This window comes from Hyposmocoma kahamanoa, unplaced genomic scaffold, assembly GCF_003589595.1.
Source record: "Hyposmocoma kahamanoa isolate Upper Pololo Valley unplaced genomic scaffold, ASM358959v1 79151, whole genome shotgun sequence".
Taxonomy (NCBI): Eukaryota; Metazoa; Arthropoda; class Insecta; order Lepidoptera; family Cosmopterigidae; genus Hyposmocoma; species Hyposmocoma kahamanoa.
Genome location: NW_020654004.1, coordinates 1 through 19,350, shown reverse-complemented (window position 1 = coordinate 19,350; position 19,350 = coordinate 1). Strand labels below are relative to the sequence as shown.

The following is a 19,350-nucleotide window of genomic DNA, read 5'->3' as shown; positions in this document are numbered from 1 at the left end:
TGACATCAGGCGATTGGCATATCGTCAGGGATAGTGCAAAGGCGCGTATCTTCACGAGAGAAAATTTGACAGGTGCTAAATGAAGAGGGCTGGTTACTAATTATTTTTGTAATTTAAAATAAAAACAAAATACTTGATAAATGAACGCGGTTTATTTTAGTACAGGCAAGAGACGAAAGGTACAGAGACAATTTTGACAGCAGTGAAATTTATACAATGACTTAAAAATTACATAAATTCAGCCTAGTTTAAAATCTATTTATTGTAATATACTGAAATCAAAAAACGACTAAAAATATAAAGTATTCAACAGCATGAGAGGTTTTAAACGTTACTTTTTTATGTAAATTGCTACGACTTATTAATTTATGTTATTTACGAACTGACAGCAATACATTCCAGTAAATCAGGCCAATTTTTTTTACTTACACCAATTAACGGTTGAGGGTAATAATAATGTGCCAGACAACCACAAACCAACAATGGCTACGACTACCAGAGCAAAGGAATGAACACCAGGGCACTTCCCAGAACACTTAGACCAGAACCAATTTAGAAAAGTTCATTTCCCAATTTCATCCTTCCTGGAATCGAACCCGGGACCTCCTGATCATGCGCCCAAAGTTTGAGCTGTTGGGCCACCAAAGTCATCAAAATGGGCGAGGGCGCGAAGTGGTCATCGTCAAATGCGATTAATTTTAACGGCGTTAAATTCTGGAGCATGATCCGTACTGTAATTTCTTCCTCATTTATTTAGGAACGTGAAGCAATGGAACGCGAATACGCGGCGGCGTGTCGACGACTGTCCGGCGACTGGAGAGCCTTAGAAAGAGGCTGGGCGCACAGACGGAGAGCTTTAAGATATAGACAAAAAGAGCTCACCGCACGGATACAACGGTTGACTGCATTGAAGGATACACATCAGAGCTGTGTGAGTATATCTGACTTTATCAACATAGTGTTGTATTTGTTGGCTATATGTGGTGTTGTATAGGAATTAAAGGTCCGAAAGTCCTAAAACGTCGATAGAGCTGAATGCAAGGATACAACAGTTGACCGCATTGAAGGATACACTTCAGAATTATGTAAGTATATCTAGACTACTACAATGTTTGTTAAGTATGGCGTTATACAGGAATTAAACGTAAGCACATCACATACGGGGAGTGTCAAGACATAGACCTAAAGGACAGGCTGCAATAATAATAATAAACTCATTATTTGATTTTTAATTCGGGACTTTGCCTTCGAGACCATGGACGTTGCAATACATCCGAAAGTCCTTTCGAGACCACGAACGTTGTAATACGTCCGAAACGTCGAGGTAATTAAAATATTTTTTATACATGACTAAGTCCCCTATTAAAAATCAAATAATGTGTGAAAATCGTGAAAATAATAAACCCATTTATTTGTCTTGAATACAGTGATACATTTTATAATAAACTCGACTACGGTAGTATTAGCAAGACAAAACGGGTTATGACTCAGCAATTGCGGGAACCCAAGGTCTCCGTTATTCTTCCATAACCTTTTACTTAAAGTATTATTACTACTATCATACTGCAGTTATTATATTGAAAGATACATATCAGAGCTGTGTCCGGTTTTAATAACAAAAGGCTATAAATAAGGTCGTCATATAGTTGGAAAGCGTTATAACAGCGTTAGTGCTGAATGCCAGGATACAGTTTACTACATTGTAGGATACGCACCAGATCCATGTCAGTATGACTGGCTTCATGAATAGTGATACATGTATTGTTTAACGTGTGGTATTAAATAATAATCGAAGGTATTAACGTAGTCGGAGACGTGAGTTACGTATAGAAGAAGCTAACTGAGCGGATTGCCAGAAATGAGGAATACACATTATAATGGGTACTTGTACCATACCTATATCCAGCTAAATTAATAAAAAAAATGTTTTAGCTATTATGGAGTGTTACTTAGTAAATGAAATTAGATACATAGACGAAGAGGGTGATGATATATTTACATTGAGCTCACAACACGAAAGCAATTGTCTCCATTGATACACATGAGAATCATGGAAGTATATCTAGCTTAATTAATAATATTAAAATAGAATTTCGTTTAAAAGCTTATAAAACTACCCTCATGCATAAAAGTATTTTTACAATTGCACCAAAAATATAGTACTAAGGTTTGAAAAAAACTTTATTGTAATATTATACAGTGTCTGAATTTTTGAATGACAACTCTCTAACTTCATTCAGTCCAATTTTCGACATTAATTTTATATTTATACTGACGTTTTTAAATTATTATCATTGACTGTAATCGCGTTTAAATTACTGACTTACTTACTAAATCCATGTGTGCAACCCATGCGATATTATTAAAAAAACACGTTACACCTAGTTTAGTCTGTTGAAGCGCATATGAATAAATGTACGAACAACGGCACACCAGACTACACATTTTTGTTCGAAAATCGCCTCCAGTGCAACGGAACAAGATATGTCAATGTGTAGCTTAATGTGCTGGCGTGTGTACAATAAAACTTCAATATATTTGAGTAGCTAATCTTTGACCGGACACAGTGACACTGCTGATTTTGTTATATGTCAACTTCTGTGCAACCTGTGTTTCCATAAATAAATTAATTATGACTGCAACAACGACGTTTATTACCTATTGTGTATTATTACTTAGTAATTGAAATTAGGCACACAGAACAAAGAGCTCGCTACACGGATACAACTGTTGACTACATTGAAGCATACACAATAAGGCTGTGTCGGTATAGCTGTCTATATTAACAGAGTATAATGTTTATAGCTTATCGCGTTGTGTCATATAGCAAACGAGATAATGTAGTCGGAGACGGTTAAAATGTAGAAGAAGCTCACTATACAACTACAACGTTTGATTAATTAAAGGATACACATTAGAATTGTGTAAGGATACGCATCAGAATTGTGTGAGTATATCTGCCTTAATTATGATACGGTCATGTTTTTAGTACTCTAGGACTGAGCTTTTTGGTGCTGGAAGACATCGTGAGGAAACCGCCATACATCTTCAAAGCAATTTAATGATGTGTATGAAGTTTTGGCGAAAGAAAGAGCTTGGCTGTGCTCTTTCATTATGAGAGGAGGCCTGTGAGTCCAATAATGAAATCATATAGTGTAACCATTATTCGCTTATTTGGTGCTACATTGATGTAATTGTAATTTTGGCAAATTTGGATAAAGGATGTTAATATGTAATTAATTAAGTCTTAATTCAATTATGCCAAAATTGCAATTAAGTCAATGTTGCAGTAAATGAGCGTATTGTTTACCCAATGGTGCTGGCATGTTCAATAATGACAAAATAAATAAATACGCCCATGTGTGTGCCAGATTCCGCCGAATTGAAGGATTTTTTTTCTAAGTTTTCGATCTTTGTATTAATAATTAAACTAAAATTACATAAATAATTATGAGTATCTCGAGAATCCAGATGAATAACCCCATTAATGATAAACTGCTGAGATCGACAAACAACACGCAAACAAGTTCAATGTTATTATGTTTTTTCTATCAATAAAATACATTATCGGGAAGATTACGTCATCACCCACATCCACCTGCCAGAAGAAAGCGTTATCATTATGATAAATTTCGCAGTGTATTAAATGAAAAATAAAGCTTAAAGTAAATGAATTAGAGCATAAAGTATGTTCTCTATTTGTGTCACAAAAGTATAAATGACCAGATCTGGTCTCAAACTGCGAAATTCCTTGTAATATGAGTACCAGAGCAACGAAATTAATTCCGAGGCACTACTTATTTTATTTCCAAATTGATCCCACCGGGAATAGAAGACATTCTCGTCAAGCTAGTACAGTGTAATGTGATTTATGTTAAAAGGAATAGTAATTTATTTATGAAAAATAGTGACAGACATAACATTAATACGAGGAATAGAAATAAACTAGCTTTTCTTGATAGTCGTCTTCACAAAGTCAAAAAATCATTTAAGGGGCAATGTATACGCTTCTATAACAAGATTCCGGTTGATATACAAAATTTACCTTTCACGAGGTTTAAAACTATAGTGAAACAAAAACTTTATACTATACAACTTCTGCGTACTTGGATGACAAAAATCCGTGGTAGTAACCCGTTTAGCTCATGGAGGTAGTAGTTTCAATTAAAAAACAAAAAAAAATATTGTAAATGTTATTTACAAAGAGCAACCCCTAGAGTTTCTTGCTCATTCTTCTCAGGGGAATCTGCCTTAGGAATGAGCGGTAGAGTTTAACCATTGTGACGATTTCAGGTGTAATAATGCTTACCTATGAAATAAAGATTATTTTGAATTTAAATTTGAATTTGAAGTGATAACCATTGGGCCTTCCAGGCATTTATATGATACCTCCTAAGTAACGGGACGAACATGTCGTGCACTTGGTAGTAAGCGACACGCCTGTCCATAACATTTGCAGTGCCACTCAGAGCTTTAAATCACAAAGATCTGAGGAGCACCGTCACTGCGCCCGTCGCTTTGAGATATAAGTTGATAAGTCCTATATACCTGCAAATTAACGCGGCGGTAGAAATAGGTCGTCAAAGTTTGATTCATAAATTAAAATTTATTAAAAGCAGTAAAAGAAAGTAGTACAATTTAATAATAAAACTAACATTCAAATGGGACTACAACTCAGCAACTATAAGAACCTACATTAAAAGTAAAACCCACACACGCTGAGCATAATAGGTAATTTAAACTCAATTACAATTCTAATATATTCAAGAGCGACATTAGCGAAAACATTATCACACTGAATTAATTTTCACACATACAATGAACACTAAATAGGCCAAAAAACAGTATTTAGACAAAAGAATAACTGATATTTTAAAAGCAATGGTTGAAAAGGAACAGTTATAACTCAAAAATTTAAATTTCATGGGAATGTAGTCCCTTTTATTTATTTTTTTAATAATTTGTATATTTTTGTATATTTACTCAGAAAGCAAACTACAATTTATTTTAAGTTAATTTTTTTTTAGTTCTCAAGATTTTTATTGATATAGATTGGTTAAGAGATGATAAAAAATTAAGTAAACATTCACTAAAACGTATGCTAATACAGTGCCTCTTAAAGCATAATTGCCCAAAGTGGTCCCTACCGTCATTTTTTTATGTTAATATAAAAAATACATGTTTTCAGTTATTTTTTTTGGTGGTGTGCGTTGACATTTTTTTATCTTGCCTTAGTGGGCGGTAAGTCAAAAGGTTTGGGAACCTATGTCTTAAAGTAATTCTTAAATGTTGTTATTATAAATATATTTCATGTTTTATATATTTATCTTAGCGAATATATTGTTTATTGTGAAATGTTTAAGAATTTACAAATGTCAATCCGCAACGTAGGCTTCTTCAGGTAGACACAAATATATATCAGCAACAAGCTTCGTCACATAAAAATCAATAATGCATTTCTCCAGTCTTAGTCATTTTTATCTCTAACTATAACAATGAAAAAGGAGCACTCTGAATCTTAGTTGGTTCAAAAGTCGCCCATAACACTGGCAGCATTGCCGCGGTGAATGGCCAACGTAATTTGTTGCACCAAGTAAGGTAGATTGTTAATATTATTACTTAAAAATTAATTTAATGTCACAAAAATGACTCCTTTACCAAAAACAATCGTCTATGACAGTTTCATTTTAAAGTACAGTAGGCGCCATTTAAACCATTTATTTTCACACTCATCACAATAAAATAGTAATTTATAGAAATGAGAAAAAATATTTCTTATACAATTTACAGAAATAATTAAGTAAAATCAAAATTAAAAGGAATGAAGCACGGACACGAGCTCAGGAAAACGTTGGCATAATTTTGCGATGTTTTCAACCCTGATTTACAGCCCGGCCTTAGAAGCTATACGTAGGCACGTCGCACTCACACACAAATCACAAACAAACATCAAATGAAGATATCTGAAATACTAATAATACATGTATGTATGTATATATGATAATAATAATAAATATTTTTGTGCCTAATGTTCCCTGCTGGGAAAACAACATCCGCAGCTTGGTCGTATGAATAGAGTTAAACAAGCGTAGGCCATTGTTTTAGGTGGTGTGAATAGGCATAACTTGAGTTGTACTGTATCCAATAATAAAAAAGAGAATAAGTTCCATAGATACACTAGGGCTTAGCAGTAGTGGTTACGTTACCAACTATCACTTTTTTAAACCGTTTTGAACATGAACATTTAAGGTTTAAGGTATAATTTACAACGAAGAATGTTAACCAATTGAAAATATTGAGTTGCGACCCACAGTACTAAATAATAAAGACAAGGTCTGTTTATTGTTTGGATCATCAATGAACCGCAGACTTTCTCAGCCTAATTACATAACAGCGTCACGGAATCGGTGCCAATGCCCTAGCTGTGCGTACGCGCAATGCAGTGGTACCATGCGTTGCAAAGGACACACTTGAAAGTTGAATAGTAAGAATATAATAATAATGTCTTTATTTAAACACGTAGCCTTACAAATAGAATTAGTGTGGGTTTAAAAAATGCGTAACAGATTATAAAACTACATTGTACTTTAAAGGTTTAGATATAAGGTTAATATTTGGGCGGAAGTTTTATTATTTTGAAAAGGTTCAGGTAATGTTTACGTAAAACAGGAATGACTTGAATGAAGCTTGGGCTCTAAAAAAAGACACTTTCTCTTAGACAGTGTCTCACATTTTTATTCACTTAGTTCTCGCTAGAACTATCCAACATCGCAAACCATCAGTAGCGCATCAACCTTTAATAAACAATACATTTACTGTTTTACATTATTTTTCGCATAGCCCTGTTTACTTTCTGTTTAACTGCGCTCGACTTAACACACATTTTTATTTTGCTCATTTATTCAAATACAAGTAGTTGATAACTCTATGCAATAGCGTCAGTTATTCGTGGAAACGTGCTTCGGTCTACTCAAATATGATTGTAAGTCGTAAATGTACTAATTTTTTAGTCCTTATTCGTATGCGTAGAGCCACCGCTTCGTTGCTGCTGACAAATCTAATGTGGACCGTTACGTCTCGTCATATAATGTTCTTGTTACAGTACAATATGTTGGATGTCATGAAAATTGATAATCGTAATTCCATATTTGAATTGTCAGTTTTTTTTTATTTTGATTTTTTTTTGTGGAGTTCTGAATGTCGAAGATCTATAAGTTACATTTTGTAATTTTTTTACGTTCATATTAACGTAAGCTTGAATAACAGTTTGAGTAGCTTTATTATGTCACTATCTGCGTTTTTCTCTTCCCATTTTCGGAGTCGATTCTCTTAGTTATTTTCCGGATTTTCTCTGATAATAAAATCTAAAACTTTTATCAGCTGGAAAATAGTTGTAAAAATCCAGTCCGCAGTGAAAATTCAACTTAAAAGCGTGAAATTCAGAACTCTATTATTAAATTTTATGTTGCGCCCACCCCGCTAGATCGAGAACGAGGAAGGTCATGCAGGAGCACTGCGCGCCGAGATCGCGGGCAAGCACAATGAGCTCGACGGCTTCATCAGAAGCAGCGTGCGCGAACTGGTCGCGCAGGGATACCAACTTGACGAGGTATGTTTCTTAAAAATCACAATAGACGAAAGCATCTTAACCACGTGAATAACTTATTATAGTAGTAGCACTCTTTATAAAAGAATTCATCCAGGGAAATACTGCCACCTTACATATTTCTGCTTCTATTATTATTTATTTGACGACCTCCGTAGTCGGATGGCTTGTACACCGGTTTTCATGGTACCCGGGATCAGACTCCCGGACAGGTCCTTGTAAAAGACTGAGTTTTCTATATTGTCTCGAGTAATTCGACATTGTTTTGTGGTACAGTCGTTGTCTCCGATTTCCACAAGTGGTTTAGGTACTTACTTTGGCATCAGAACAATATAAGTGATGTTGTCTAATATTTATTTATATTATCTGCAGCCAAGCATTAAAGTGAGCATTACTGCGTTCTGGTTTAGAAGGATAAAGGTGCTGGTGAAATCACAGGCACGCGAGACTTGTTGACTTCTGTCTCATGGTGACACGCATTGTAGCAGTGTCCCTTAGATCTTTGCAGTTGAAAACTCTGAATGGCGCTGGAACTGCCATAGACAGGCGTTCGTTTTATACGTCTCGTTACTTGATGTCATAAAAAAATCTGCTATTTTAATATGACTTCGCACGGTCTGTGATTTCACCGGCCACCTGCGCGACCACGATGGTTACGGACGTGTTTGGACCATACATGACACCGCAGATCCGGGTTCCAGTCGAACTTGCTTGGCGCGGCCTGTATAATCACAGGCCGTGCGAAACCACTTTTAGTCACTCACGTTTTGGCTCCTTGTTTTACATAGTCTACAGTCAAGGGCTTAATGTGTTTACTCTGACATGTCTGCCTCATCATGCCTGTTTCCTTCTGAATAAGGCAGAAATCATGAGCCTCATGCCTAAATGCAATATCTGACATTTTTACCGTAATCGAGTAAGAGGTATGATCTTATTCAGCTTTCAAAAGCGAACACTATCCTCTAATCGTTCGGTATTTCGATGCCTTATTTTCTCAAACTCGTACCTTATAAAGAGTGATTATTCAGAAGAAGGCAAAACTTTCTATTTATTTTAAATTTCTTATCAAGGGTGTTAATTTGAATGCATTACTTTAAGAATAGTTAAAAGCCAGTGTGTGAATATGAAGGAAATATAATGTGAAATTAGCCTGCAAAATTTGTATATACAATCCATTTTTTGCATTTATATAACTTTGTGCTTTAAGACACGAGTTTGAGAACCTTTTACACATTGACTTCCAATTATATGGACGTCGGGTCCGCGCTAAAAAGTGTCCGAACTTATAGGGCGTTAAAATCGTATACAGAGCGTCATTCACGCTTTAGTCTTCGTTTGTTCGACTGACAGCGAAGCAAGCAAAATTAGACAGTACTGCGATGACATTACAATTTAAATTCAACGTTTTAGCTTTTTCATATTCCTTTACATGTCACTACGTTTAAATAGGTTGACTTGGGACATTTTTTTCGTAGTTTTTGTATTAGACCCGACGTCCATTTATTAGTAAGTCAATGCTTTTACATAATGAATATTGTTTCATACATTGATAGATCGAGTTTGACATAAGTTATTGCTCAAGATGTAAAATGTTAAACCGGAAATACGTCGCCCTAAAAAATTAGGCCTTAGGCAAGTTGCGACAGTTAGTCAAAGGATACTTTCGTCTATTGCGTCTTTAATGATCGAATGAGCATTTTTTATTGTTAAATTTTATTAATCGAAGAAATTTAATGTCAAATTGATTACCAACCAATCACGTACCACCGACTGGCTAATCAGCTCTCTAAACTTAAAAGCTTTAAAGTCAGCTTCTTCTTATCATATGGATGGTATAGTCTCGCAGCCTAGAACTATGGGACATGTTGGTAAGCGGTGTAAGGATCTCGCCGATTGTTGCCCAATTGCGATTGTCAACGTGATATTTAAAATTCTTAACATTTTCGAAACCCAAATTGATTTCTAAAAACAAAGCCAAAGGACACAATACGAATTACGTTTAAAATAAAATACATATTCTTATATGTATATAAAATACAAAATACTTTCTCGGGACGATCTAGGTGGTCTAACGGTTTGCACTGAGGAGGCTGGACGAGGAGGTCCCGGGTTCGATATCCGCAGGACCGATTTGAGGCATGATCTTTTCTAAGTGCACTTTCAAAGTAGACATTTGTAGAAACCTCTGCAGCGTTTCTATAAACGTCTACTTTGAAGGCGGCCTTAAAAATCGAATTCAAATTCTTCCCGTACTAATACGGTTCATTTTGCTTGGCTCGAGGGGCAGGGCTTAATTTAATTTTTTTTTTGTTGCAAATGAAATTAATCTAAAAAATGTATATCGTATACTATACGTATTGTATTTAGTTCAGTTGATATAAAAAATAATTGGTATATGTAAACTACTTATCGAATACAGCGGTTTTCTTGTGAAATTTCGAAGTGTTTTTACACCGTGTAGTTATCGGTGTATATCCTCAATAAGACTATATTTTTTCAAAGTAATAGTTTCAACACTTTTATCTGGAATCGACCAAAGCTATTTGAGGTTGTATCGACTCTGAAGTGGTTCTAGGCTAGTTTTCCGGGTAATGCCCCCGAGTGAATTCCGTTTCTCTGGTACTCATAGTACAAGAAGTTCCCTGGTTTGACACCAGACCATTAGAGCGATTGTCTGGCAGATTATTACTATTACAATTTCTTTGAATTGAAAATATATGATTATACTTTTTTAATTTAAAAAAAAGACCTTAAAAATTTGCTTATCAGCCTTTTATTGGAATTACATCTATTTGCCAAGTTTTATTCGGATTCATCCCCTCGAAATCGGATTCATCCCCTAGTTTGTCGCCCTTGGAGATGGGACATTTTCTTCAAATTTAAATGAGATTAATATTTTTTTTATGAAATGTAAGTGCGCATTTGACCTCCGTCTCACCTGATGGAAAGTGACGATGAGGTCAACGATGGAGCATGCACACCTAAATAATGCCTATTCACTCTCGCTTTGAAGCGGTCCAAGTTATAACGTTCAGGGAACAAGTCTGCAGGCAGGGAATTCCACTCCATAGCCGTTCGCCATATAAATGTGGTAGAGCGTTACGCTTCCACATTTAGATGGCGAACTACCCTCGAGGTACCCTCGTTCCAATAAAAAAGATCATCAAAATCGATTCACAAATGCCGAGTTATCACGTAACACACACACAACACAAAATATGCAGTCAAATTGAGAACCTCCTCCTTTTTTTAAGTCGGTTAAAAATACAATCATTTACCACTAACCTGACACAACAAAAGTATTTAAAATATCAATTGCAAAATACATTTTTATTTAATTGAAATAAATACAAAAAATGTATTTTTATTCCAAATGCGTATTTCCCTTGCAAGTAATTCAATTACTGTCTAGCATTGACTTTCAAATAAATAGACGACGGGTCTAATACAAAAACCACGAAAAAAATGTCCCAAGTCAACCTATTTAAACGTAGTGACATGTAAAGGAATATGAAAAAGCTAAAACGTTGAATTGAAATTGTAATGTCATCGCAGTACTGTCTAATTTTGCTTGCTTCGCTGTCAGTCGAACAAACGAAGACTAAAGCGTGAATGACGCTCTGTATACGATTTTAACGCCCTATAAGTTCGGATAAATTTAGCGCGGACCCGACGTCCATATAATTGTAAGTCAATGCTGTCTAGCCTTAAACAAGGCGAGTGGGTTTCAGAATGTTTGAGATCTAAAATTTCACGCTTCAACCTTAGACGGTTCTTCATTAGTTAGTCTCTTGACATTTTATTCCCTTAATTAAACTCACCAATTAGGGAGCTAGCCGGTCGCACCTGATTGGTTACTTTCTGTGATAGTGACGTTTTATGACTTCGATTTATGAAACTTAGTTAATATTTAAAATCTATACTTTGCTTTTTTTTCAAATTTATTTTTCAAAGGCAATCACACTGTTATGCCACTCGCTTGTAACTTCGTAGGCATGCAATTCACGTTGTTAAGCTTGTATTGTTTAATTTATAACCAGAGACGAGGATCGGCAGAATGTTTACCTAAACTTCAAATAATATGTATTCAGTGGAAAATACCTCCCCCGAAACGAAATCCTGGGAAGGCAGAACAATCAAAATAATATAGCTACGTAAATAGCCTCTGGTAGATGTAAAGGTACCAGGCTAAGGAAAGGTACTTTCATAAGTTTCCTACAGGTGGCGCTGATGCACTTGTGAGGATAATAACATTATCAGAGTCTGTTTAACCGAAATTAGGAAGTATTTTAGTATGTTACATGTGTCCTACATTATATTACTTACTATACAGTATGGTTTTTTTTAAATTGGGACTTAATGAGGAAATCCGAAACCATAGGAGATACAGGGTAAAGCATAGTAAATTTTTTGGTCAAGCGCGAGTTCTCCATAAAAATGAATATAATTGATTAATATTTTTTAATGCTGATCGACTCAGTTTTATGTAAGAATCATTTCATTGTATTGGAAGAAAAAAATCAGGACAGCAGAAGTTGGTCAAATTTAATAAAATGTGTTTCATACAAAATCAAACGTACCAATGTTTCGGGCTTTTTACAAGTCTCCTCGTTACTGTGAATGGCCCGAAGCGTTGGTTTTTATGAAAAAACAAATACAGTACATTAAAACAGTATACTAAATTTCTTTAGAGATAAGGAAAATAATCGAATGGACAGTGGAGGAGTTCTTTAAAATTCTACGCAATGGAGTCATCGTATTAAGCTGGGTCACAAAAAGGCTTAAAACCGAGTACTCATTAGCGAGCTGTAACAGTAACGTGACAAATACTATAACGCGGTTCTAGTGTGTACGCTTGAAACACTCTTCAATCAGACGGCTCAATGCGGACCGCACGTGTTCCGCTCACGGAAAGCTCGCGAAATACGTACACACTATGATTTTTGGTTACGTAATATGCAACATGAAAAAGATGTGCAGTTTACGCGGCGGTTCAAGCTGAAGCGAAACGTGAAACCTCTTTTTCGCTTTTATTGCATCAACATAACGCTTTTTCTAACCGGCTCAAACTGATTCTGCGTTAATAAGTCTGGTGATTCCTTAATGCTCAGGCCACACAGAGGCGGTCGCGGGTGCGTGGATCGTGAATCGTGAATCAGGAGGGGCAAACCCGGGGCGGGTGCGGGCGTGCGAATTGTATTCCATTGAGTTCTATGCAACCGTCCACACAGAGCGGTAGCAGCGGGTGCGGGAGCGGGGCTTTGGGCAGGACTTTAGCGGGCTTTGACGTTGTACTTTTTTACAACTCTAGAGTTTGTTTTTATTAAGTTCCAATATATTTTCGATCCATTTTTTTTATTGCTTGCGGAAGCAATAAAAGCAGATAATTTTCTCGATCATTATCCGAAAGCGATGTGGTTTATTTTTTTAAATCTGTGTGGAAAATGAAACGTGGCCGCTTTTGGTGTCCCACTGGCTGCCTTCGGGCCGCTATTCCGCCGCGACCTACGCTTGGAACTACTGTGACGTACCCGGACCGCTTCTCCCGCTGTACCGCCTCTGTGTGGTTGAGTTTAAGGGTAAAGGTGATCAACCAGATTTGGCTTGTCAGTCTTCATATTGTTTACTCCAACAGACTTCCTCGCCGGACGACAGCCCGTCGTCCGAGACTTCAACGGAGTGTCTGATGCATTTGTTGCAGCAGTGCGACCCGAAGACCGCCACTAGCATCAAGGAGACCGTTGAGCGACACGTGAGTGTACAACAGAGGTTCCCAAATTTTTTTCTCCTAGACGACCTGTTAATTTCTCTTTTCGGGTTGACAACCTAGTAGAGCCTTTCTACTATAAAATTTTCACAAATTCATCAAATTCGAGTTTTGGACAGTTGACATTCTTTTTTATTCAAAAATATGGTAAAAGTATATGGTACTTGAGGTACATCTTTAAGTCCAAGTTGTATGGAAGAAAAATAGATTAAACTAGACAATGATAGCATTGTTGTTTTGTATCCACAGAAAAAAGAACTAACCGACCTAGAAGAAGAGCTACAAAGTCGAATGGCTTCTGTTGCTTCGCACCGCGTTAAAATTGAAAGACTGCAGGCCGAGCTGGCGTTGTTGGGAGCACAGGATCTGGGCTTAAAACATGCGCTGGCATCGGATTTAAGCCCGGGGAACTCTAAGGGTGAGTTTGAAAACAATTTACTGTCACCAGCATTACAGAACAATCTGGATTTAATTAGCTTGTACTAATTTTTCTTGTTGATTATGGTCTTGAGGTTATGTCGAATCAAGCTCAGTATAGTTCGATGATTTTTTTTATGATACTAAGAGTCGTATTCCAGAAGTCTACTCAATACTCAAGTCAGGACTTGAGTATTGCAGTGAGCACTGAAAATCATACTCAAGTCCTTGCCATTAGGGTCGTGTTTCCAGTGCTTGAAATCATACTCAAGTCTGCTCAAATCCTGACTTCAGCATTGAGTAGAGTTCTAGAATACGACCCTGAGTGCCGGGACCCACCCATGTTCATTGCATTTATAGTGCCACCCAGAGCTTTAAATCGCAAAAATCTGAGGGCCCGTAACCCTGCGACATAGTTGGCCAGTCCCATGTGCTTGTAATTTCAACAGTAGACTTACCTTACTTACGTATTGGCACAGTATATTAGGAGTAGAACTCCTCGTGAGTTCGTCCGGGGAAGTATTGCCACATTGCCTATTTCTGCCGCGTAATGTGAGTACTACTGCGTTTCGGTTTTGAGGGGTAAGGGTGCTGGTGAAATTGCAGGCACATGTGACTTGTCAATTTGTGTCACAGGGGTAACGGGCTCAGTGACAGTGTCACTCAGATATTTGCAATTTAAATATCTGTGTGGCACTGCAATTGCTACGGACAGGCGTGTCGCTTACCACCCGGCGCAGTGCAATTGTCTGGTATGTTTATTTTAAATTAATGCTTGTTTTAGGAGACAGCGATAGCCCGCCAATGGAGGGCGTGAAGCGCAGCAAATCTGAACTAGTGCTACGAAGAACGCCGCGTGAGGAGGTGCTGGAACCATTATCTGCTGACGAACGCGAGGAGTACCGCAAGAAGAGAATGAGGTTGGTCTGCAATTACATTGAGCCACTACAGCGCGCCTTAGCTTTACAAAATCTACCTAAGAGCGGTTACATACGGCTTTAGAACGTTAGAACGCGATAAAGTCAGGATGCAGTCGCTAATTGTCTACCGCTACACACGCGCGCGATTTAAGCAGCAATGTAAACGCGATCCGAACGTGATGCAAACACGATACATATGCAATGCAAACGCGGTGCATTATTTAATGAATTAAATAATTTATAATTTATTTATTTCACTTTTAAACTTACAAGTAACAAAACAAGACAATGTGCATAAATCTGTACAGATTGTTTGCACATAGTCATTCAACATAAACGACTGTATCGATGCAGCCGCGCATTCGCATCGATGTAGTCACCCATTTGTATCGATGCAGTTGAGTGTTTGCATCGATGCAATCGCCTATAAATCGCAAGTGTAGCGATCTGCCGTCCACTAATTAAAACGTGGCTAAGTGACAAATGGTCAAATATACCTTTTAAATCATTGACTTACAATTATATGGACGTCGGGTCCGCGCCAAAAAGTGTCCGCACTTGTAAGGCGCTAAAATCGTATACAGAGCGCGACACTCCGCTTTAGTCTTCATTTGTTCTACGGACAGCGCGATACTGCGATGACATAACAATTTAAATTTCGAATAGGTTGACTTGGGACATTTTTTTCGTGGTTTTTGTATTAGACCCGTCGTCCATTTATTTGTAAGTCAATGGTGAGAGCATTAATCTCTGACGACCATTTAATTTTAAATTTACCACGAGCTTTTCGGTAAAGAAAACATCTTGAAGAAACCTGCACACATCTGCACAAGCAATATAATGATATGTGTATGTGATATGTTTAACTGCCTCCGTGGCCGAACGGTTACCGTGCCGTACTGCCACGCAGAGGTCCCAGGTTCGATTCCCGGGCCGGGAGAAATATTTGTATGGCCTACAATTATTTATCTCGTGAGTTTGGGTGTAATTTGTGGTTGTCTTTGTGTGTGTCCATGGTACCCGCGACACAGGGTTTCCCTAGTGCGGGGCTATGTTGAGTGTGTGCGTTATTTATAAAAAAAAATTATATGTGTGAAGTTCTCAATCCGCATTGGAACGATAAAGCTCTGAACGGCGCTGCAACTGTTATATACAGGCGCGTCGCTTACCACCAGGTGCATGACTTGTTCGTCCTATTACTTCGTAGAACAGAATAGAATAGAATGCGTTTATTTGTCAGTTTACAGTAATTACATAGGTCTAAGTAAAATTAGGTACATTGTATTTAACCTGCAAGCAGATGTGCAAATATTAATGGGATTTAAATCCCAGATTTAGGGTCGTATTCTAGAACTCTACTCAATGCTCAAGTCAGGATTTAAGTATGGTTTAAAACACTCGAAATCATACTCAAGTCCCTGCCATTAGGGTCGTATTTCCAGTGCTTGTGTTGCCAGTGCAATCCTGACTTGAGCATTGAATAGAGTTCTAGAATACGACCCATAGTCTCTTCAAATTAATGTAATGAATTTGTAAATTTCAAGCATTCTTTATTACTATAGAAACAATGTGTCAAAAGCCATTTTCCCAATTGTAATTTAAAAGTATGTCCTTGTAAGGTAATTTATTGGAAATAATTATACACATGTTGAAGCAGTTATTCTTATAAATTACTTTATGGCAACGAGGTTGGTATTATATATATTAAGAGATTCATAATTTTTGCTCTAGTTTGCCTTTGAATGACTTCACCGCGTGTTTTAAAATATTGAGGATGAGAGTATCTTAAAAAAGAAGCAAATTATTTGCTAGTTTTATCCGCTGTGATCTTTTTCGATTGACGCGAAGTGTCAATGTTAATTGAAAATACTTGCTCTGACTTTACCAGTTAACTATTTTAATGAGATAATCTCGTTTTCCAGCCTTAGCCTCAGCCTGGACCCTCTGGCATCTCCTTCCACGGTGGCTGAGGACACCTTCCACACAGCCACCTCATCACCTCCCGCCCTCCCATCCGAGTCCACGTTACCCACGCCGTCCACTACCGAGCAGGAGCTGTCCAAAGAGGAGCCGCTGCCCACACCACAGTTCAGATTAGGACCCGTGCCTGTCGACAGCGATGACATGTCCAGTACCGAGGATTATCATAGGGTAAGACCATTGTCATCATCTTAGTCGAAACACGTCCACTGCAGAACACAGGATTCCCCCGGAAATCGCCGCAACGACCGGTCTTACGCTGCTCGCATTTAGCTGTTTCGCTTGACCATCGGTACACGTAAATAGTTAGTGTTAATTCTCCATAGTTTTCCGCTTCCATATTCCTGCGCAATTATGTGTATGTTTTCATTACATAACTTCTTTAGAGTGGAATTCACTGCGCACCGCTACCTAGAAATCCCCAAAAAAATTAATTTACTCTGTCCCACTGGAAGTCAAACTCGGAACCTTCTCATCAAGCGCCCACAGTGCACACCGTTGGGCCACTGAGGTATTAATGGGCTTATGATAATATACTGTTCGATTATGGAATATCCTATTGACATTACTTCGATATTACGTCGCTAGATGGTATTTGATCATTTTTTTATTTATGTCTAAATGATGGTGTACAAATTTTCCCGTTGACCTACGTAAGCATGTTTTTGTGACGTCAGTTAGTAGTCCTCAGTTGACTAATGTAATTGACATACAATGTGTTGATTTGCATTCTCGCCATGTTTACAGAGGTCATTCTATATCCGAAACTGAACCCAAATCACTAAAAAAGTAAATAAATTTAGAAAAATCCTAAATTCCTTTTTTTTATTTAATTGCGGTAACCAATTTTCAGCCAAAGGTCATTGACTTCACTACACGTGGCACAGGTACCGGCAACCATTTGAACAATGACCTATGCGCAGTATGCGTAGAAAATATGCATTTTAGATCTATTTGGTGGCAGGGTACGAATAGAGACGGGGGAGTATCGTTTCGAGCGCGTGATTTGAAGATCATCAGTCCACCTCGAATATTGCGTCTGCGTTCATAGCGCACACGTTCTAGTTTCTCACGAAATGCAACGTGGTTTGTGTGTGATGTAAACAAGAGTTAGTGCAAAAAAAAACCGCTACCATGTGCATTACCAAAAAATGCGATCTTATGGCATGATGTGAAACGTTTAGTTTACGCAGATTACGAGTGTCGAATGCAAATCAACACCCTGTATAAACAAAAGCAGGTGCAAATTTAAAAGACTTTGTTTTACAGCCACGAATAGTGGAAGGCCAATCATCAAGTTCAATAGAGCGGTCACCCGAAGAGCGACATCAGAGAGCAAAATACAGAAGAAGAATGGCAGGTGATGGCAAAACAGGCAGGAGACAAGTTACAGAAGCCGAAGCATTGCGAGCGATGCAGCGGCTATGCTCGAGAATCGCCTCTCAAAAGATGCTCGTCATATCTTCGCTCGAGAACGATTGCTCGAAAGAGGAACTTAACAGGCAAATTGCGGTAAATGATATTCCCTAAGTTTTCGGTTCTTCAAACTCAAGTAGTCTCTATTTATATATACAGGCCGCGAAAGGGGCTATATTCTAAACAATATTAAATAATAATCAAGGGCCCGAAACGTTCGTTGGTTTGTTTGAAAAAGCAAATACATGCGAATTAGATCCGAAAAAATAGTTTCATTTCCTATGTGTAACTATAGTGAAAACCTAAGAACTCGATATGGTATTAGTCAACAAACAGTCGTATCTAATATTAATGTAAACCAGCCTGTTCTAGATAATAAAAAACAAATAATCACGATTAGATCTTACCAGAGAAAAAATTGTATCATTACCCATGTACAACATGTTTGTCAGTTCAACCATTACTTTTTACTTCCGTATTAGAAAATGAAACTATTTTTCCGGATTTAAATCGCGTATATTTGTTTGGTTGACAACCGTGACCATGGGACCTGTAAAGGGCCCGAAACGTTGGTTTGTTTGAAAAAACAAATATACGCGAATTAAATCCGGAAAAATAGTTTCATTTCCTATGTGTAACAATCGCGAAAACCTAAGAACTCGTTCCGTATTAGAGTAACACGTGAAACAGACAATAAAAAAAATGTCACAGGTCCTCCAAGAACTCCAGAAGAAGTACGTTCGGTTAGAAATGGCTCTCCAGTACTCGTTCTTCGACAACCAGAACAACCGTCGTTCGATGATGGTGACACCTATCCAGGAGACGCCCTCGCTGACACTGTCGGAGAGTGACATGCAGGTTGCAACGGAGCCCGAAAATGGCGAGAACGGCAATGGACTCGTACAGGATCCACTTATCAGCAGGTTGTTGATTTATTACTGACTTTATTAGATATTAATGTCATAGTTATATGCTGCCACTGAGATTCGAACCGTTGACCTCGGAGTTGAGAAACAATCGTATGATGAGAAAAAAAGGACATAAATAGTCATTATCATAATTAGAGTTTTGGCAGTTAGATATACAATATTTATTTAAAACAGGTTAAAAGAACAAGAAATAGAAGCGTCAGATAACGTGTCAACATCCAACGACGAGCTACCATCAGAACACCAAGAGATATGGGACGACCCGCTACGTCGGCGGTCGTCTTCTGACAGCTCGACGCAGTTGGAACGACCGCC

General features: G+C 37.6%; 1 protein-coding gene across 1 annotated transcript; it reads left to right on the top strand.

Annotated features, from left to right (window-relative positions):
• Positions 1 to 738: 738 nt before the first annotated feature.
• On the top strand, positions 739 to 19,335 carry LOC113233700 (the record flags this gene model as incomplete). Its single annotated transcript, XM_026468880.1, has 9 exons — positions 739 to 931; positions 7,484 to 7,609; positions 13,242 to 13,358; positions 13,623 to 13,791; positions 14,575 to 14,710; positions 16,633 to 16,861; positions 17,960 to 18,202; positions 18,818 to 19,029; positions 19,210 to 19,335. Coding segments are annotated over exons 1-9 (1,520 nt in total), but the record flags the coding sequence as incomplete, so codon positions are not given.
• Positions 19,336 to 19,350: the final 15 nt, after the last annotated feature.